General features: G+C 33.0%; 1 protein-coding gene across 6 annotated transcripts in view; it reads right to left on the bottom strand.

The window, feature by feature from the left end:
- Positions 1–22,626, bottom strand: part of LOC128207423 (cGMP-dependent protein kinase 1-like) — a 61,607-nt gene that overhangs the window by 3,207 nt on the left and 35,774 nt on the right. Inside the window, exons 7-18 of one of the 6 annotated variants that reach the window (XM_052910339.1) lie at positions 21,208–21,285; positions 20,466–20,560; positions 20,303–20,326; positions 18,524–18,592; positions 16,296–16,373; positions 13,481–13,619; positions 9,944–10,083; positions 8,893–9,124; positions 7,972–8,135; positions 6,948–7,133; positions 6,301–6,367; positions 4,209–4,235 (exon numbers count right to left, since the gene is read on the bottom strand). In XM_052910339.1, the coding sequence (XP_052766299.1) occupies positions 4,209–4,235; positions 6,301–6,367; positions 6,948–7,133; positions 7,972–8,135; positions 8,893–9,124; positions 9,944–10,083; positions 13,481–13,619; positions 16,296–16,373; positions 18,524–18,592; positions 20,303–20,326; positions 20,466–20,560; positions 21,208–21,285 (1,299 nt within the window). Of the gene's footprint in view, positions 1–2,963; positions 2,988–3,068; positions 3,668–4,208; positions 4,236–6,300; positions 6,368–6,947; positions 7,134–7,971; positions 8,136–8,892; positions 9,125–9,943; positions 10,084–13,480; positions 13,620–16,295; positions 16,374–18,523; positions 18,593–20,302; positions 20,327–20,465; positions 20,561–21,207; positions 21,286–22,626 lie in introns of those variants that run through there. The other 5 variants (XM_052910347.1, XM_052910329.1, XM_052910365.1 and 2 more) reach the window with 5 other exon arrangements.

The raw sequence follows: 22,626 nt of genomic DNA, 5'->3' as shown, positions 1-22,626 counted from the left end.
TGGGGGAGACCAAACTTTATGATCTCAACATGATTGTGACCATGTGTTGGATTAGTCTTCAACAGAAGTATGCCATGTTGTTTAGGGACTGATCTTCAACAGTTGTTTGACATGTTGTTTCCACCTAGTTTTCAACATTACTTGTTGCTTTCATGTTTTTTCAACATTAGTTTGACATGTCATTTAGGACTGATCTTTAATAATAGTTTGAAATGTTGCATCCACCTGGTCTTCATCATTAGTTGACATGTTGTTTAGAATTGATCTTTAACAGTATTTGACATGTTGCTTCCACCTTGTCTTCAACATTAGTTGACATGTTGTTTAGAACTGATCTTTAACAGTATTTGACATGTTGCATCCACCTGGTCTTCATCATTAGTTGACATGTTGTTTAGAACTGATCTTTAACAGTAGTTTGACATGTTGCTTCCACCTAGTCTTCAACATTAGTTGATATTTTGTATAGGACTGATCTTTAACAGTATTTGACATGTTGCTTCCACCTTGTCTTCATCATTAGTTGATATTTTGTATAGGACTGATCTTTAACAGTAGTTTGACATGTTGCTTCCACCTAGTCTTCAACATTAGTTGATATTTTGTATAGGACTGATCTTTAACAGTAGTTTGACATATTGCTTCCACCTTGTCTTCAACATTAGTTGATATTTTGTATAGGACTGATCTTTAACAGTATTTGACATGTTGCTTCCACCTAGTCTTCAACATTAGTTGATATTTTGTATAGGACTGATCTTTAACAGTAGTTTGACATGTTGCTTCCACCTAGTCTTCAACATTAGTTGACATGTTGTATAGGACTGACCTTGACCTTATGATGGGTTCCCCTTCATCATTAATTTGACCAGGTTCTATCAGTAACCATATAAATGACAGGCAAGTCTGGTCATGATTAAAACACCACAATCAACATATACTATCATACAACATTACACCAACAAAGCAGCTTAAAGAATAAGATGAAAATAAAATAATGATCATGCAGAAAAAGTATACTACAGCAAATGTGAACAAAGCAGAATATTTTATTTAAAGAAAACTAAAAAGACCACGATGCCCAATGTCAATAGAGAAGTGAAAGCAATTAAATAGAAACATTTGGTTAAAAATTATCAATTTGTTTTAAAAACAAAACACATAAATAAAATATACATCAAATCAATATATCATATATCAAAGAGTAATATCATTTATTGTTACTGAATTTTCATTTAGAAAAACAGTGTTTGCTCCAGAATTTCATCAATTTTCCTAAATTTCCAAAAAAACTCATCAATTCTACAATTTTGACTAATTGGAATCAAAGTTAATCATCTTTATAGTGTACCAGTTAATGGTAAATATACATTAACACTATGAGGGCTGCAATGATGGTCTTTTTCCTTAAAACCTGGAGCAAACACTCAAATGTTGACAATTGCCAGGCAAGCATCATGAGCCCAAATGCCAGTCTGGGTACAACTTTAGCCTCTTGGTGAAGGTCAGCTGGTTATAAGGGTTTGGGGACATATTCCAATAGCCAGAACCACAGCATTATGCAGCATGAAAACTTAACAAAATTACAACACGCCAATGTTGACGTTCATCCCTAACTCTGCCAAAGGCATAACTCCACTTTTACTAGAGCCAGAGTTATGGTTCTTGCCACAAAAGTTTCATGGCAAATATCTTAAAGCATTTTTGTTTGGGTTACAGTCAAAGTCTGTGTATCTTAGTCTAAGACAATACCTCAACCATTGTCTTGGAAAAACAAACAAAGCAATATCATCACAAATGTTCAACAGTTACTGTAGACTAATTCTACATATAGCTGTGGCTTGCATTTAAAGCCCAATGTGGCCAAATAGTATTTCAATATACAGGGGCTTATAATTTGTAAACAATCATCATTATATGGGGCATAAAAAGGGATAATGTATGTTCATGTTCACCCACCCAGGACCAACATGGTTATTTGGGATTTAATGCCCATATTCCAGCCTAGAAAAGCTCATTCACAAGTTACAAATGGTGATCATCTATTCTAAAACCAGGTTTTATTATATGCCGTTCTTTCAGAATTGAGTGACAGCAAAGCACCAAGATGAATTGAATATATGACATCCTAATCTTACATTGATGAAGCTGTTCCTGTAGGCAAGAAGTTCTCGGACACCTTATTTTTTTGTGATATTCCAATATTTTTAAGATGTCTAAATAAAATTTTCTTTAAAATAAATCACGTTACTTTTATTTCTTTTGTTTTGAATGACATTAACAAAGAGGTTGAATTCTAGTTTGACGGTAGTAACATAATTCTCAGACATTTCCTAAAATTAACACCGAAACTGGGATTCTTGTCCTTAGCCTTTCCTTAAGACACAAATGTGTTAAATATAATATCTTAAAATAGTTTTGAAGCATTAATTTGCCATTAAAATAACTTTGATAACTTTGTTAAGCAGAGCATTCAAATACTGCATACCTGTCATTACCTTTATGATATGCGTTTTCTTTTGAGAAGTATTAGTAGCAAGGGGAGTAACAACAGCATATGCTGAAAAAAGTTACTGTAAGATTTCCTTTTCTTTAATTAAAGATTTTAATTTGCATTTTACAGTACTTATCTGCCCATGCACACTGTCCTTTTAAATCCTAGCACAAACATAATGTGATTTTGTAAACAATGATCAACTTTTGGTATTTAATTAAAAATAATCCCTACCTGATGGAAAGAGTTTTACCAACAGATTTGTTTCAAGCACCTGATTGATAATTACAAAGCGATTGATGTGCAACTTCAAAAATGAGGCAAAAATCGCAACTTTCAAAGAACTACTATCCGAGAACGACTCCCATACTGGCAATTAATGCATGAACGATTATGCCGAACAGTTCACCAAAGATCAACACCACATATTTGTAAGCAAATCAACTTTATTCCATTTGAAGCATTTTACTTTTTTGGGTCCACGTTGTCCCTCCTAGGGTGGAAAAAAGTCATACATGTGACAGCAGGTAAGTAAAGGAAGAAAATTAGTGATTTGGTAAAGTTGGGTGACTTTATGCATGGAAACATTATCGGTTGTAACTTTTTTTTCATTTTTAAAAAAATCCAATTCAAACTTGAGCCACTCTCACAAATTGACAGTTTTGACTTTTTTTTGTCTCAGAATCTGATTTTGGCATCAGTGCCTTCAAGTCTTTAGTGCCTTTAGCCATATAAGATAACTCACAATAGAACAGATCTAAATTGTTTGATAAACTGCCAATTTTTTTTGTTGGAAACACTTTTAGAAGTAAAACATCAATTTTAAACTTTAATATGAAAACTGTGATCTGCTCTTTTGTCAGCAGTCATATATCACTGGTTTCCAGACATTTACGCAAAAAAGGCTAATTCCAAGACAAAATATGAAAACTATAAAAAAAAATTGTCAAAACAATTATTATGTGAGAATGCAGCTTTAAGTTATTATGATCCATTTTTTTATATTTTGTATTCTCATATGTTAATTATAATGATCATGCAATATGCATTCGTTATCGACCGCAATGAAATAAACAGCGGAAGGTCATCCATGCTCAAGCAATGAAATGGAAAACTTTGCAGATTCCTAGATACCTTGGCATGTTTTCTTTTTGGTTTAAAAATCCTGAACATCTGTCAAAGCAATTTGCATTGCAATTTGTGCACAAAATGATTGTTTAATTAGCTAAACTTGTCTTCTGGTTAAAGAAAGATCAAAACCAACACATTGATGTCGGTAATTTGTCAAATGTCTTTGCAAGAAGACAAGAGAATCCTTATTTGTTAACAAGATAGACATTTGTCCCTCATTATGAACAATTTAATGTCTTTCATCATACAATGACTCATAAGAAATCCTTAAAGATTGTAGAAAAACATATTGCAATTGATCGTATCTATAAATAGCAAATCTTTTCATCAAACAATCCATCAATAAAGAAATCCTTAAATATTGTAGAAAAACATTCGCATCACATGTCTATCACAAGAAAAAGTTTTTTATCAAACAAGCTATAATGAAGGCCTTATATGAATGTAAATACAAGATATATGTAAATCTTCAATCAATCAAAGATATATATGTAAATCAGTTCAGCGATGAGTTGGCAATCAACATAGTGGCTAAAGAATATTTCCAAACATAAAGGGCAAGGACAGAGAAAGCAAATCTCACCTTTTTCCAATCAAGTAACTTTTGTTCCTACATTTTAAAAACAACCTTATAATCCATAGATTTTTCACTATATATTATAGATTTTTTTAAATTATAACTTAAATTTATGTAAAAATACTTTCAATTTTCAATATAATGGAATAAAAAAAATTCTTGGAAAAACGTTTTTATCAAATTTGTTGTTAAAATGTTCAATCATCTATTCATGCAATCCTAAAGTTCCTTAATTCTTTACAACCTTAAACTTGCAAAGCGAGTATTTCTGCCAGCAGACAATCTTGCAAAAGCTGATTGTTTAACATTCATCATGAACCTCAAATCCCCACATTTCTCATAATCAAAATTAATATAGAAAATTAAGCGTGTGCAATAAATGAATAAAAGACAGAGTGGGTGGGGAATGCTTATTGAACAGAGAGTGGGTGGGGAATGTATATAATATAAAAAAATAAGACCCAAGGGAGCAAGCAAGAAGATTCATGGTACAAGAAGCTTAAGATTGTATCTGGTAATTGAAAGATAAACTCTTAGTACGAAATTATTCGTGTATTTGATTTCTCTTTTGCAAATCTTCTAATTTTTTTTACAACGATTGCGTTAGTTATCTAACTTATGCTTAGTCTCTTTGTTGGCGTGATGTTGCACAAATGTGGTTTGTGTTGTGGGGGAAACCAGAGAGCCAAGAGAAAACCCACTTGTCCAGCATGGTGACCAACAATCAAATTCACAAATGCCCAGGCCAAGAATCCAACCTGCGACACCTGGGCATTGTGAGTGCACTATCCACTGCGCTAACTGGACAACTAAATCTTAATCTAACATGCACAAACCTGAATGGAAAACTCTTTGATACCTTTAATTCAATGCTACTACTATATTATTTGCCAAGTATTACCATATGATGGTAGAAATAATATAAATACTGCATAATGTGACAATTACAAACAACAGCATCACTTGTTTATTGGTTTTGTCAGTCGAACAAGCGGCATAACTGGGCCGTAATTAAACCCAGAGTGATGAGCCTTGCCAAACATGTGCACAATGATGGTGATAATATTTAAGTGAACAAAATTTCATTTTTTAAATTGTTATTAAATTATGGCCAAATTGAAGGCTTTTTCAAACTATCAAGGGACATAACTTGACAATTATTAAAGCTGGAGTTATGGACCTTGTTACATATTTTAATATTGTAACATGTGTACGCAATTTCATGTACATAACTTGAACAGTAATGGACTTATACCCAGGGTTAAAGTTTTTTAACTATGCCAATGACGCCAACGCTGACAAAACCAAAGCAATGACAAAAACCGGACTTGTTTTCTTTGGAAAACAGACAAGCTGAAAATGGACATGCACATAAAAAAAACTGGAGCTGAGTATGATTGTCTTGAATATCGTGTGGTTTTGAATCACCAATGTGAGGAATATTTACATTTTCCTAAAACAAAGACAACACCAAATTGTATTTGAAAATAGGTATTAACATGCTGTACAACATTTAACTGGAAGTAGTTTGACTACCTTAGAAAATATGTAAGGAAGATGCATCAAGTACTTCAAAATATACAGTCATGCAAGTTGTATGCAAATTTGTTCAGTGCCAGAAAACATACCGGTAGCCTTATAAAGAAGAAAATTTAAAGCAGACTTGGAATTTTGCAAAGATAGTAAGAAAGAAATACAGTATTGAAATCTTGCTTGTTTTTTTTTTCAGATACTAAAAATTGTTACTTCCAGTAATATTGTTATCTATACAGTTGGTTAGTAACTAGAAAGAGAAATAACAATAATAATGAAGATTCAATTAGCTATTAGCTGTAGAAAAATATATTTGAATATCTTGTATGATTTAAGAAAACACAGGGCTAGGGGCAAGAGTTTTATCTCCATATAAAAATGGAAGGAGAGATGGCTCTCTTGCGCAGAGCCCTCAAAAAAAGTAATTGAAAAATCTCCATTTGCAAGCCAAATGAAAACTTATAGTTAGAAGGCAAAAGTATAATAACAAAAAGATGTTTAAAATGGAGAAGAGTTGTTTAGTAAACACAGTAAATAAACCAGGCACCAAAATCCTGCACCCTACCTTTGGAATAAGAGGAGGTGACATGGCTCTGTTGGTCAAGCCCGCCCAGTCAAAGCCCTGGAACCATCTGAAACACACAGTTTCATTGTAAAAGCAATTAAGAGAGCATTGCTATTGGATGATGATAATCTATTTAGGTATTTAAGAAGCAAAATTTTTACACGGTTTCACTCTGACACTTAGTACACTGCCACCATGAAGTGTAGAAGTGCCTGACATATTATTTGTGACCTGCGAACATTTGCCATTGAAAATGATTTTCAAACAAACAAATGTAAAATACACAAATGGAACCCCATAAAACTAAATTGCAAAGCTGCTGTTAAACCAATTAAAGTTTGTTGGTTAATTATTGTATCTCTTGTGCATCACTAAATTCACACTAAATGCAAAATAACAGTAAATGCAATTTCGAAGAACTACATGCATCACAAAACAGGAAATGTTCATTTTCCTTACTAATGGAAATAAAGCAGTTTAAGATCATTCCAAACACATAAAATTACACATTAAAGCGTACAAACATTTCCAGAAAAGCGAGGAAAACTTAAATGAAATCTTTAACAAATAAATCAAAACAAGAACTTAATTCTTTAAATGGAGGAGTTTCAGCTTTCTGCATTTTATCCCTACAAAACAAATCTTACTTGTTTTTCTTAATATCTACAATTCCATTCTTGCCGTAGCCCAGTCTTTCTGTGGGGTTGTCACGGCATAGTTTCTTGATGAGGACGTGAGCATTACGTGAGATTTTCTTTGGAAATTCGATGATATCGATACCCTTTAAGATGATGTTGTAGGTCCTCATCGGATCGGAGCCTGAGAATGGTGGACTTGAAAGGAAGAAATAATAATCATAATAAATTTCAATGAATGACATTCAAGGTTAAGACACAGTATAGGTGTCACAGAGGACAATGGCCACACGCACGTATCTAACGAGGTTCACTGGATGGCATGTATGTACTCAGACAAGCTTAACACTGAAATTCCAAAATAAATAGGGTTAAATAAGTACTGTGTGTTGATCCTGCATGGAATATGGTATCCCATGTCAAAATGCAGTACTTATAACCCTTTTATTATATACATTACTTGTTTAAATCACTTAGAAGTCACATTGTAACATAATAAATGCATTTTAGTGCTGCAATATTTTGCTTTTTGATATCATTTTAATAAAACCAAATAATATGAAATCTATTTTTAGTCTGCATGCAAGGGTAGTATTTAAAACATCACACTGACACATAAGTAATTTTATAAAGCCAAAGTCATGTTTAAGCTGCACTCTCACAAATTTACCATTTTTACAACTTTTTTATTTTTTGTCTTGGAAAGAGCAAATTTTTGCGTAAATATCTGCAGACCAATGATATATGATTGCTGACAAAAACTCAGATCGTAGATTTTCATATTTCCGTTCGAAAATTAATGTTTTCTGGCTTAAACGGTTTAAGAAAAATGCATAGACCATCAATTTTTTAACTGAAATATAAAATCTTCGATATAATTTTTTTCAGCAGTCTTATATAACTGGTTTCTATGGAATTTCGCAAAAATTGGCTCGTTTGAAGACAAAAAGTAAAAAAGTTGTCAAAACGTTCAATTGGTGAGAGTGCAGCTTTAAGTATAAATAAAGAAATTGGCATACAGAAAACAAACCATTACCTGCCAGTGAGCAGTTCAAACATGAGTATTCCTAGAGACCAGTAATCGGCAGCATAGTCATGACCCTTGTTGAGAATGATTTCTGGCGCCACATACTCTGGGGTCCCGCAGAATGTCCAAGTCTTACGGCCAAAACCAATCTTCTTTGCAAAACCAAAGTCAACCTGAAAAACAACACAAAAACGTAAATGACCTTAACAAGTTCTGTACAACTGGCTCATTATGAATATTTACCAACTTTAAGTAGAAATAATATCCACATGCTATGTCTTTAAAGAGAGATGTGTGAGAATGATTGTCAAAATAGAATCAAGATATGCAAATTAATCTCATTTGTATATAAAACTGTAAGAAACCCACCTGGCAATGTAGCCTAACCTGATCTAATCTTATTCATAAAAAGTTTTGCTTAAACTGGTTTAATGGGACTGTACTCCGTATGATGAAATAGCAAAAAAAAAAAAGGAAATTGACATAAACTTGGTATTGATGTGTACAATGCATTGAAACTTACTAACTGCTTAATTATATCACCCCTGTGGAGTAAACCTTCGTAGCTCAGTGGATACAATGCTGGATTGTAATTTTGGCGACACCGGTTCAAACCCGGTCTTCGCCCACATTTTTTATTTTATTTTGGTATTCTTTTTTACAATTATGATATCAACGAGTAAAACATTTTATTAAATAATTGTCCTGAGATTCTTTAGAGAAAAAAACTTTTTTGATGCCAATCTGGTGTACAGTCCCTTTAATGCTTATCAAGTATTTTTTTGTGTTTTTATCATTTTCAAATTTCAGTTTGTTTATATTTTGGTATGTCATGTCTACTTCTTTTCACATGTATATATGTTTAGTGTAATTAAACATACAATTTTGTAGCTTTTTATAGCCTGCGCTATGATTGAAAGACAACCTCACCAGTTTAATATAACCTCGGTCATCTAGAAGCAGATTTTCTGGTTTCAGATCTCGATAGATGATCCCCTTGGAATGCAGATACTGGAATGCCTCAAGGACGCAGGCGACAACGAAGCGCGATGTTACCTCGTCAAAACTGCCATGGTCTCGCAAAATTGTCCAAACCTCCCCGCCGAGACAAACCTCCAGCAGCATGTACACAAACTTGCGGTCTTTGAACGTCTTGTACAACCTTAAAGAAAATTATGACGAGAAATTACAAGAAAGGTCATTGAACTGAAAACAAATTTTCCAAGTTTCCATTAACTCATAAAAAACAGTGGTAGAGGTTAGTAGACACTAATGAAATATAAAGCAAAATATTTTTAACTAATTGCGTGTAAGTTTGCAACATGAATAATGAGATTGAAAAACATCATCTTTTTAAATACACCAAAATCAAGAGATTTGTTCAACATTTTTACAACATTTGTATGACAAGTTATTTGGATGCATCAATTCTTGCCATACCTGGTTATAAACGGAGGTCGACACTCCATTAAGTCTTGCCCTACCTGGTTATAAACAGAGATTGATACTTGAGATCGACACTCCTTCAAGTCTTGCCTTATCTGGTTATAAATGGAGATTGGCACTCCTTCAAGCCTTGCCTTACCTGGTTATAAATGGAGATTGGCACTCCTTCAAGCCTTGCCTTACCTGGTTATAAATGGAGATTGGCACTCCTTCAAGCCTTGCCTTACCTGGTTATAAATGGAGATTGGCACTCCTTCAAGCCTTGCCTTACCTGGTTATAAATGGAGATTGGCACTCCTTCAAGTCTTGCCTTACCTGGTTATAAATGGAGATTGGCACTCCTTCAAGCCTTGCCTTACCTGGTTATAAATGGAGATTGGCACTCCTTCAAGCCTTGCCTTACCTGGTTATAAATGGAGATTGGCACTCCTTCAAGCCTTGCCTTACCTGGTTATAAATGGAGATTGGCACTCCTTCAAGCCTTTCCTTACCTGGTTATAAATGCAGATTGACACTCCTTCAAGTCTTTCCTTACCTGGTTATAAACGGAGATCGACACTCCATCATGATCTTCTTCTCAGAGTAGATGTGCTCCTGTTGACGTGTTTCCACAATGTGTTTCTTCTTAAGGCACTTGAGCGCGTACGTCTTGCTGCGGTCAGCCGCCAACTGAACCTGAATCAGATTGAAAATCAAGAAAGAATGAAAAAAAAGTATCTACAAAAGCCGCTCGTGTAATATAGGTTCATACAAACCTTCGTGCAGAGTGTTCTACGGAAACTTGGTAAACCTTGTTTTTGCAAAACACCCTACAATCAGGTTAGGATTAACCAATCTTACACTCTCGGTCATGGAAGATATTTATAAAATATACATTATAAGTATCTTTCATGGCTGAGTGTGTAAGATAGGTTCATTCCGACCCGAGCGTAGGGTGTTTTGCTGGTACTCTTTTGTGCTTATTGTAAATAATTGCGTATGGATATGCGATAATTCGTGGTTGTCATGGATATGCGCGCAGTGATTCAGATTATGTTAATAGTCAAATCGGTCTTAAATAGTTCTTAGGAGAGTGAAGCATTATTTCTTGAAAGGTGTGTGAAAACTGTTTTATGGTGACATTTAATGCGAGAAATTATTAATTAACATTCTAAATATTGCCCCAGGCAAGGTTTCCATAATGCTAGTCTTCAACAAGGGAGGTAATTACAATGTGTTGACCATTAAAAAGGAGTTCCATACGGGCATTTTATCTTTGCCTGTGGGCAAGATAAGAACTTCTAGCATGGTTAAATTGTTATATCTACTTATCTGAGGTGGGAGAAATATATATCTAGAGAGAGAAATTTTTGGGGGCACAGTTTTATTTTGGTAAAAAAACTTCTTTTATAACCATGGCAATTCATATCTAGACAGTAAGAACTTTTCAGCAGTAAGTTGTCCAGACTGAATCTACTAAAAACATGCATGCCAAATCATGCAAAGCAAAATGAGGATATTTTTGACATTTTGAGATTTTCTTTAAAGGTTATTTCAAATATCAGTTCATGACTTAAATTTCCCTTTTTGGTATTAAGAGAAGAAATATCAAGAAATATCTCATAAATGCAAATTAATCCGTCATATTATATCATGTCATGTTGTCTAGAATTTATGTAAGATTGAATTAAGGATTAATACATCTCTCAAAAACGATACTTCAATTAGTAAGAACTAATCTCAGACATCAAGATGAAATGATCTGTCAATAAACTAATACCAACCACATACACACTCATAGAAGCCCTTTCATTTTTCCACAGATATTTATAGGCAGTTGATAATTCTCCTTTCCTAGAAACCTAGCTTCCTTACGCACATGATTTATTAAGTCTTAAGATATTCTGTAAATGGGGCACAAATCAACTTAGGTGGTATTGCAATAAAAGATAACTGGTTTAGATTTCAAATCAAGCGGGGAAAATGATTCCGGACGAAATGCCAATGTTAGTTTTTGCTGTAATTCCAACACAATTTTCCAAATCCTGCTTAAACAGCTCTCTGTAGGATTTTCGGGTCTGAAAACACAATAAATATGGTAATGCAATTGTCAGATAACGCACCAATCTATTTTGTTTTATGACTCCGAGGCAGCACAATACGAAACAATTCTCAGAGGCAAAAAGAACCAATATTCCTCTCATTTTGTTTTTAAAATTCAACATTCTTGGCCTATATACACTTACTACAAGTTGATGAATCAGAAATTAGTTTTGCCTGGGCTAATTTAGACACCTCTTTCAGAGATATTTAAAGCTGAAGTCACGATATTGTACAGAGCATGATAATACTAGTATGTTTTTTAAAGGATAGAAATTAGATAGTTCATGACTAATACATGAATCTTCCACACTACAACATGTAGATATTCCAATACATTTCCAGAAACAGAAAAACCCTTGATTAATACAATATCTGTCAGCAGCTGCCTATTTTGTCAGCTGTGTAGCTAATGATTCTTAAATTAGGAAATATTCTGTGAAGGCTTCTTTTTTCTTTAACAATACATTTCAACCAGTACATACAGCATGTCCACACTGCCACAGGTCATTACTGTAATGACATACTTCCTTCGCTAATGATGTATTTATTGTCACTCAAGAATATGTGCTCAAGAAATTGTGCTTTTATATTGGACAAAACAATGTGAAAAACAAAGTGTATTGGAAAATAATTAGCAAGACTTTAACAAGCTGTGCAAGTGATGCAAAAGAGAATCATTTTAATGTTTAATATAGCCATTACTTAATGTTTTAAATTCAACAAGAAAACAAAAGTGGCACGAAGAGAAAGCCAGAGCACTTTGTTGGTTTTTGGTTAAACAACAACATATACAACAACTGACTCAAAATTCAACTGACATACATTTAAATAAGCTTTTAAGTGACCTTCAGGACTAAATTGTAATGACAATCTAAATTCAAATTTGAAAGTAAATTTCAGTAAAAATTAGACAAGCTCTCAGAACTGAACTTAAAGCTGACAAAAAGATGCTCAAAAGCTGACTAGTGAGCTGATGATACTGTAAGTCACCAACAGTTTTTTTCGGAAAGAAGCTTTAACAGGCACAAGGGCTTGAAAGATTAGTTAAGACCAATGACAAGTATCAAGTATGATTAATAGTCTCGTTACTACATGCTTTTCCTTTCTCGAGGACGATCAGGGGTTCTAATGGACACAATGAAAGTGCTTATTTAGCAACAAGAACAGGGATTCTATGAACGAATATCCTATGATGTATGACCGCTTCCGAAACTGATGTATTTTATCCTCGGATTGGAAACAATTCCTGGGTTTTGTGCCTATTTATGCATACCATCTTTAGATAAACTGCACAAACAGAATGATTTATGAGTATGGCCGTACATTTCAATGTTGTCTGGGTTTTGCCTATTCAATAAGCAGTTCACTAACATAGTGATACAATCAACCATGATTGTTTGTGTCATTTGAGGATGTTTTGCCAAGAAATGAATGAAAGCTATAATGTGTGGACGTCTTATACTCATCTTATATTCTTAGTGATCACAGGGTATAAATCAAACTCATATTTAAGCCAGAGTAATAGGGCTTGCTAAACATTTGGCTGTTTGTTTAGAGCTTTGTTTAAGTTGACAATGTTGTTAACTTTCAAATCTTTACTGTTCTGAAGTTCAAGATTTGAGACAACTATTTCAGCTGTTCTTGTTTGTATCTAAATATATTAGTACATTATCAAATATTTCACAATGAAATGTTCACAACAATGTTGCTAATCTAAGTTCTGAACACTCCCTTAAATTTGTATTGCTATTGTTAACATCTACATAAAGTTCAATCTGAATATGTTTCAATGTTTCCCCTCCTTAGCAATGTGTATTAAATATGGAAACATGTATACCAAGTTTCATATGAACACCTTTACCAGATTCAAAGATGGATGACAATGAGGTATCACCATGTAAAGTGAAAGTGAACACCAAGGCCATGAAAATATTCTTTGTCTAAAGTGATCAGCAAGGTAACATCCAGTTTTAGTGTGAGTGTGCCTTACCAATTCCACCCTTCCAAATCCTCCCATTCCGAGAGTGGCGACAATTTCCATGTCCTCCAACCGAACAAACTGGTACTCAGGATCGATCCGGTCAACCGTTGGTGACACCAGCCCATCTGCTGTACCACTTTGGCTCGTCCTGCAACATAAGATAACATGTGAAAAAAGATAACACATAGGAATTAAAATTGAATTGTAAGACAGCAAGAGTGAAAACATTTAAACACTGTACAATGCCATTAAGTATGGTTAACTTTTTGGAAAGACTTAATGTACAATGCAACTAATGTATGTTAACCCAATTCATGGATTATAAGAAATATTATATCTTCAAATACTGGCAGATGCTTAAACTTAATATAATAATCTAAGTTTCAAACTCATATACAATTATACAATAGTTTTCTTTAAAAAAAAAATGTACTATAACTACGATAATCTGATTACTTTTTGTAACAAACCATATTGTTTTCCATATAACAGATGACTACGAAACATTTGAGTGCAGTATTGCTTGAGATGGCTTATAAAATAAAAACATAAGTTACATAAAACGATACAATTAATTTTCTAATTCAAAAAGACCTACAGTTTTCTGATGTTTGCTATCTGGTCAGTAAAACTTTCGGAATAAGGGCGAACAGCCACTGAATCATGTTGTCTGCTTTCAAAATCATATCACAATAACACTAAAATTTCACACTTCTATCACAGTTTCTCTCCAATATCACACTAATATCACAGTAGGTCTACAAATGACATACAAGCTGGTATATCACAGTGAAAACATATTATGCAACCTCCTCGTCAGTCATTATATCATTAGATATATAAAAATATAACAAAATATTTGAAGGTTAAACTTCAAAGCTCAATTCGCCTGAACCATAAAAAGATAAGATCTGAATTTTTATGGAGTACACTTTCAAAAAAAATGTTGTTTTATGTGTTGATACATATTCTTAATTAATATGGTAAGTAAGCCAGTAATAAGCTTCTCATAATCATATACACATGTAAAAGACTTATAATAGCTACATGTACTATTATCAATTTGATGTGGTGATATATGGACAGTGGGTTGTTTGATCAGTATTTGTGATTAGGTGTGATAAAATAATTATCACACTTCTACAGACCAATCAACTGGTAGACATTTTACTCTGTCTGGGCAATATATCAGAAATTAGTTAATATAAGACTTCCCAAAACTGGATTATCTCAATTTGAGGTTCTCAGCAATATTGTCACAATGTAATAATGTTTACTGAGTAATGGTCGTTTTTATTGTAATTTGTTTACACTGACGGTTCTGGTACCCAATAGCTACATGTCATACAAAATCTTCACGTGTATGTATAGATAAAATGAAATGAAGGGAATGAATTTAATAATACATAATTTTGTATAAAATTGAACATTAAACCTACAAATTCAAATAAGCCTTTTCTAACCAATCCAACTTTCAAAATACAGATTCAAGAAAACTATTGTATGATGGTGCTTATATATTAGTGCGTTGAAAAATGTTCAATGAATATCAACAAATTGTACTGCCATTACATTCCATACAAGTCCACGTCCATTTTTCAATAATATTATCTACATGTAGATATTCTGATTTCCATTTTTTTCTTCAAAAAATACTCACACGGAAGGGCTAAAAAAAAAAGTTACCGATAAAAAACAAGAATTTACTTTGTCTGTTGACGAATAATAGTTGAAAAAACAGAAAGCCCAATGGCAAGAGTTCAATTTTATTACATTATTGTATAAATGTCTAGAAAATAAGGTTTCACCAAAAACTGATGCTGAATATCTTTTAATAAACACTGGTGCAAAAAAGTTCTTTGTTAGTCAAAATTAATAATTAGCACAATTGTTACCTTCATCACTATTTGACATTTGTGTGGATAAAAGTTACGGAGTAAGTAGGTGACCTGATTTAGGATACTGTGAAATCATTAATGTTCGTGGGGCATTAATGTTCGTGGTTTTCGTGGGTTAGGTGATCCAACAATTCAAGATCCCACGAAATAAAGACCCTAAATTCATTTTTCAATTGCCATGTTATGTACATACTCTAGTTAATTTGTACCAGAGGCCGTTATACTTATTTAACAAAAACGTGTGAATAAATATTGAAATGATTTGATATGAAATAAGATGATATTCAAAAGTGATTGAATTTGTAAACATCAGCTATCTTTTGGGATTGCTTACTCAAATATACGGACCTTCTCAGTGTTTTCAGTTTGCAAAATTCTTAATTGGCATTCAATGGCTTTGCCTATCCGTATTTATGATCAGGGTACATCTTCTTTTATGACCTTAATTTCCAATTACATCGATAATTGGCCAAGGATATATGCACTAATTGGCATGTCGTACCACTTTAGCGAGTGTCATAAACCGAGTGATGTAGAAGACGGAAATCATGGGCCAGCAGTTTCGATTTTTTTTTTTCAAAAATGAAAAACCACGAATTCAAGTTTCCATGAAATTGTAAATTTTCGGCAAACCACGAAATTTCATGCCAATGAATATAAATGATTTCACAGTATACAGGGCAATGGAAATCAAATCGGTTGAAAACATAGCTCGAACAAATGGTTCATTGGAATCAGAAATTACACGCCATTTTTATAAGATAAAATTAGTTACCCAATATGGAAAAACATTTATTTCACCCACTACCCTTGTGATCGAAATTATACACGCACATTTACACACTCCTTCAAGTATAATTTTGCATGTATAATTTCAATAACTTGGGTCGTGTAGCAACTATTTATTACTTGTTCTCTGATCATACCTCGTGACTCCTCTCGCCTCATCTCCGTAATCTTTCTCTCGGAGTTCGCTCAGCGTTCCTATCAACTGATTGAACGAACTGAAATGGCAATCATGTATAAAAATATCTTTATAATTACAGAACTTGGCTGCTTTTTGTTTTATTTTCTAAGATATAAAAATAATGACAATTGTTTTGTTTGTAGAGAAATAATGCACGCTATTAAATTGACAACACAAACATTGACTGAGTCTCATCCAAACAGAATTCCAGTGAGAATCTGTCAAATTGATATTTCCTTACAATTAATTCTCATAGAACTGAACACATAATGCATTAAAATATCACAGTAAAATGATGAGCTTCTATTAGCCTTGAAAACAGCTTAAGGAATTTTGTTTAATTCTTTCTTTGAAATTCAAAAAAGATAAATTGGATGATTTTATTGTAATTGTTTCTCCAGCTAAATGAGATTTCTACTTTATGATTAAAAATTTACTAGGCATACAGGGATTGTGATTAAAAGTTGTCTTCATGCTTTTAAAGCTGCACTCTCACAGATTGACAGTTTTCTTTTAAATTTTGTCTCAGAATCAGCTGATTTTGTCATCAATGCCTTCAATTCAGTCATATAAGTTTACTGAGACTCAACTGTTTGGAAACCTGCCGAAAAAATCATTTTTCTGAATGCCTGTAAGAAACCGTTTCGCAAGGACAAACACCAATTTTATCCTCATTTCGCCTCGGATAAAATTGGTGTTTGTCCTATCGAAACGGCATCTTACATCTGTTAGAGGACACTTTTAAAGAAAAACTCCTACTGTATCAATTACAAAAAGAATATGCCCAACACACTTTTTTTACCCTATTAGATTGCGAAATAGGTCATTTCACATTTTCTATTTCCATTGACATAAACAACAACAAAAAAATACAAATTATAAGACTTTATCTATAATGTTGCTTCAGAATTTTTCTTTAACATATTTTTTGTCAGCAAAAAAATCTTTCAGATGACACCTAAGTTATACAGCACCACCTGATTCATCAGAATTTAACATTACGACCATCAAGGCACAATAGTATAAAGATCATATTACTACAAAAGATATCTAGCACATTTTTTCAAAAATTCTTTTTTCCGTACATTTGCTTCTATTTTTTTTCAGGCATATTACTATTATTCTCTTACATAGCTCATTATTTTTCTGACATTTTAAATCTGGGATTTTTTATGCGAATTGATCATATAAAGAAGAGAGCTTAGCGTGGTGTATTGAAATAAATCACTTGGAATTAGACCGCAGCAATCAGAAAGGTTTACGTTCATGTGAGTTGTGCCATATGATGCCAATACCACCGTGATAATTGACACCTAAGCAATGAAAAAATAAAAATACTATTTTTTCTATAAAAAAAACCAACAAAGTGAAAATTGTAAAACTAATCTCAGCTTAAGTGGTAATTTATCATGACCAAAATCAATGTACTGATCAAATAAAAAGTAATGATTATAATTTACTTATATATATCAGAATAATTGTCTGCAGAAAGAGACAACCAATTAATTACACCTAATAAGAATGTCAGGATCGTAATCTAACAACACAATATTCGCCTATTCATTTAGGTATCATTCATCATGTAAGACATCTCTCTGACAATACTACAAAGACAAGGTTTTTTAATTAAATCACAGAAAAAAGCCATTTTTCTTCCCTTTCTGTTATTATAAAGTAAATCAGAAGTTTAAGAGACCATTATTTATATGGTAACATTGCAGACACGCCTTGTGGAGTTGGGGTTCCAAAGCAAAACAATTCTCTGTAAAATTATATGTCCAAATACAAGTGCAGACAATTTACTTTTCCAGCAAAATAAGAATCTATGAATTTACTGTTTTTCAAAAAATATTCTCTTTATATGTACAGAAGCTTTTTTAATTTCCATAATTTCTTGTGAGGTATAAATGTTTAAGTAAATGTATATGATCCATATTGTTAGCAACTAAATAATCATTTGTTGTTGTTTTTTCAAATCATTACCTAAAAAATGAGCTTATTCGTTTTGAGACTGAATTTTATATAGAAATTTGATTTGTATATAAAAACATCAAATACAGCCAGTGAATTTTTTTTTCAATCAATGAACTTATTTTATAGAATTTTTAAAGTATAAGTCCAATGAATGCTTAGCACTTATTTTGAAATCAGTCTATTAACTATTTTTTATAGACTGGTTGTTCTTACTTCCTGTCCACCGTGAGGCACTCAACACCTGGGGCCAGGGCATTCACATTCGCAGTTCTTCTGTCTTCACTGAAAAACAAGAAATTATTGTTATTGTCTTTGCTTTTAGGTCTGGCAATGAATGCAATCAATTAAATACTAGTTAAATGATCGTATAAACCATTTTGACATTCTCCATGCAACTCTTTATGTAAAATATCTACTGTGTCTAGAAAATCTGTCTCTAGCAAAATATCAATAGCAATTTATAATGCTACATTCCATATGAAATTCAATGGAGCTCTTTACATCTTATAAATCTTTAATTAACAAATACATAATCTCAATTGAAAACACCTACATGTATATACAAATATTTATCAAAAGGTGAAATTTTAACCTTTTTTTTAACATTTCCTTGAAAATTCATAATACAAGCAGTCAACGTAATTAAGAATTTTTGACCTAGCCCTCAAATTCTATAAAAATGGTATTCATAAAACATCTTAAGTCATTTCCGAAGTCAGTTTCTCAATTTCAGCATCTAACTGGTCACATGATATAAAAAAAAAAAAAAAATTCTGAAAATCTTTTTTCATTTACATTATTTAAAATACATGCTTTAGTGTTAAAATCACTTACCAGTATTTTCTTCTACTTGGACTATGAACATTTTAGGAAACTGATTTACCGTAAGTTTAAGGAAATGACTTAAGTAATCTTATGAATTAAAATCGTTTCAGGGCCTGGTTTAGGCTTGTTAGCTTATTATGCTTATTCTAAAAACTGTATAAATCGTAGAATATGGAAAGCCATTTAACTCAAAGAAATAAGACTGCTTTTTCTACCCATGAATTCATGTATGAAGCACCCAAAATGTGTAATTCATATAATAATACATAAGAACTTTTTTGACATAAAATGCTTAAGGCAAAACAGTGAAAGGTTTAATATCAGTGAAAAGAGTTCCGGACGAGACGCCTCGGAGGGGATGATTAGTGACAGGATTCTCGTGAGACTATTCAGTATACGGCTTCCAAATTTTCAGCTCCATAAGACACCGACCTAGCTCTAGGGAATGTAATTGGATGAGGAAACTGCTGGTATATGACCTACATACAATTCAACTTCTCTCTAAATCCACAGACAGAGACATTTTTTTTACATTTTTACACTGGGCTAAGACTCTGTCCCATTTAATAGACACCAAACTTTTTAACTGTCATACCAGCTGTGACATTTTTGTTTGTTTGTTTCTTATTGAAGAGTCGTGTTTATTTCAAAACACAACTGGCCACTGAATGGGCATAGGTGTTTGGTTGCAGCTAATCTGGATCTTGAAAGTGCTCCAGTGTATAGCACATTGGGCCCCAGTTCAACGTCCTTTCCAAAAGATGATTATTAATTTTAGTGATGAAGCAATGGTTTGAATCGGCAGCTTATTATTAAAGCCCTGATGATCCTTTATTGTAGTCCTTATAATAGGGAACATGTGATCGGGGCAAACATGTCTTCCTTGAGGATATTGTTACTTATTGTAACTAGGAAAAAGCAGGGTTTGCTGCATTCATGAGGAGGAGGAGTTGTGTAAGATACACTTGTATGGATAAATAAGTGCATGACTTGGAAATTAGTGCAAGATAACCTTGAAAGTTGGCAAGCGTCTGCACTTTCGCAAATACTGAAATATTATAATTGACTAACAGTGACATGCCAATATAAATAAAGTTACAGTTATTTAGCTTTATCTCATTGCAAATGATAGAGAAAAAATGTTCAGTCACAATAAGCAATTCATACCCCACAACTGCTGCTAGGGTCTTCCTAAACGTGTAAAAATATGGAAACTTGGTCCACAAACATGTAAACATGTTGTCTCAATATCTCAGACAATCTGACTTTCTTAAAATCTATTCAGTTTTGCCTCAGTATCATTGTAATCTCAGATCCGTCATTTTCCTACCTGAGTAATGATTTCTCCCCAAAGTAATCTCCCCTTTTGAGCTTGCGCACTTCCTGTGGTTCATCGAAGCCAGCTATCGTCTGAGTGACTTTCACCTAAGAAGTCAAGGGTAAATTAGGGGTCATTTGAATGATTGAGGAAAATTGCAATGTTTTTTTCTTGGCAAAAGATATACAGTCAGTTGAATTGAGAAACAAACACTGAAATAATAACAATTCAGTTTGGTTTAATTTAAGGTTGAATACTGTAACTGAAACTATATCTTTTTGTACTATAATACTTCATGATGGTCGAGAATGATCAGTTACTGAATGCAGTGCTTACACTTAAATACTTCCATTCAAATTAAAAGTATGGGTCAATAAAGCATGTTCAATCTACATGTATACCCCAATGGTCCAATACCTCTTCCACAGGGTGAAATGCAACAGCAGGATGTAGCTGTTTATAATAAGACTCCTTGGTTCTAAACATGCCTGATGTAAAACAGCAATGCATTATAGACATACTTTCCAGGACTTTATTCAGTCCAGAGTACTCACAAAAAACCAGTGCTAACATCTTGTGCCAAGTGGCAGACAAGGGAGCTACCAGTACTGTGTTTTTGTTTTTTTAAGTATTTTCAGTATGTCATTGTCACAGACTGAGTCCACAACTACAAACAGTAGATGGACGTCTTTATACATTGGGTTATGAAGGAACTGTTTTTATTTTCACCTGCTGCAGTCTGAAAGAGTCATACCTCGCCCTTAATGATGATAAAGAACGAATCACCGGTCGCACCTTCTCGAATAATGTATTCTCCCTCATGGAAAAAGTCCTGAAAAACACAAGAAGCAATTTTGTCAGTATATATTTTTATTTTGCAATAATCTGAAATGCAAAACTGCTTTAATTGAATGATTTATGTACTGCTTTACAATAAGCTTGCACTGGTGGCCAAGACTTTTTTGTCAGCTTAAAAAAAATATCCAAACATATATATAATCATTGTTATAATTGAAAGAACCTAATTACTCTCATAAACTAATTTAGCTCTCTATTTCACAATTTCAATGTCACTGAACTCCAAAGGAATGATACAAGAAACTTAATTAGAAGCACTTCCCAATGGATTATCTGCAATTTTCCATACACTGGCTTATACTTACCTGTTTTGTACAAAGCTATTTTATTTGTCAATGAATGAATGTAATCAATAATTTGATTTAGAAAATGAGTTTGTCAACAAAGACATTTCATTCCTGCTCCACAATGTGTACCACAATTATTTTCATGAAGTAATTGTGAATCTAACAATGAAACTTTCATGTGTGTTTAAACTCACACTTTTCATTTTGTATAGAAGGAAATCCAATTTCAGAGCAAAAGATTATTTGTAGATTGTTTTGCAATCAATATCATCAAAGAACTTATTTTTTATAAAATGCTTTCATCCTCACCTGATTTTTGACATGTAAAATGTTAATTTCCATTAAATATGAAATAATGCGATGCTTTTAAGATCTGTTTATTAGAAAATGGATAGACTTTTCCTTTATGTCTCTCCAAGGGGAGCAATGAATGGTTCAAATGTAAATCTAAGAACAAGTAAGTCTTTGAGGCTGTATGTCTTCTAAATCATAACGAGATTACTCAGAGAAATTATATTTAGTTCCCGAGAATAATGGCTTCTTTTTCAATCTTGTGTATTTATACCTTAGTGTCTGGGAAAGGATTTTCTTCGAGCGCCAAAGGTCTAAAAGAACATTCTTCTTTTTTCCCCATTAAAATAAGATGCATTACCAAACAGATATTAAAGCTCGAGTTATGGGCCTTGCTAAATATATGCATATTGTCTCTGGCAACATGTGTACCAAGTTTCATTTTTATATCTTGAACACTTTTTGAATAATGGCCAAGACATAACCAAGCTGATGCCGCCTTCGACAAAGACACAATCGCTGATGACAACATTTTGACAGTGTTTCCTCGAAAACAAACAAGTTCATTAAAAAAAAATATATACACAGCTATTGTTCTTAAAGCAGACCCTTTGTAACATAGTATTATGCAACAGTGCACGTACATATGCAGTACATGCACTAATGAATAAAGGACAATACTAGGATAAAACAACTAAAACAGCTGAACTATAACATATGACTGTAAATCACATATT

Source organism: Mya arenaria, chromosome 2, assembly GCF_026914265.1.
Source record: "Mya arenaria isolate MELC-2E11 chromosome 2, ASM2691426v1".
NCBI lineage: Eukaryota > Metazoa > Mollusca > Bivalvia > Myida > Myidae > Mya > Mya arenaria.
Note: the sequence above shows the minus strand (reverse complement) of the source record. Positions and strands in the feature narration are given on the sequence as shown.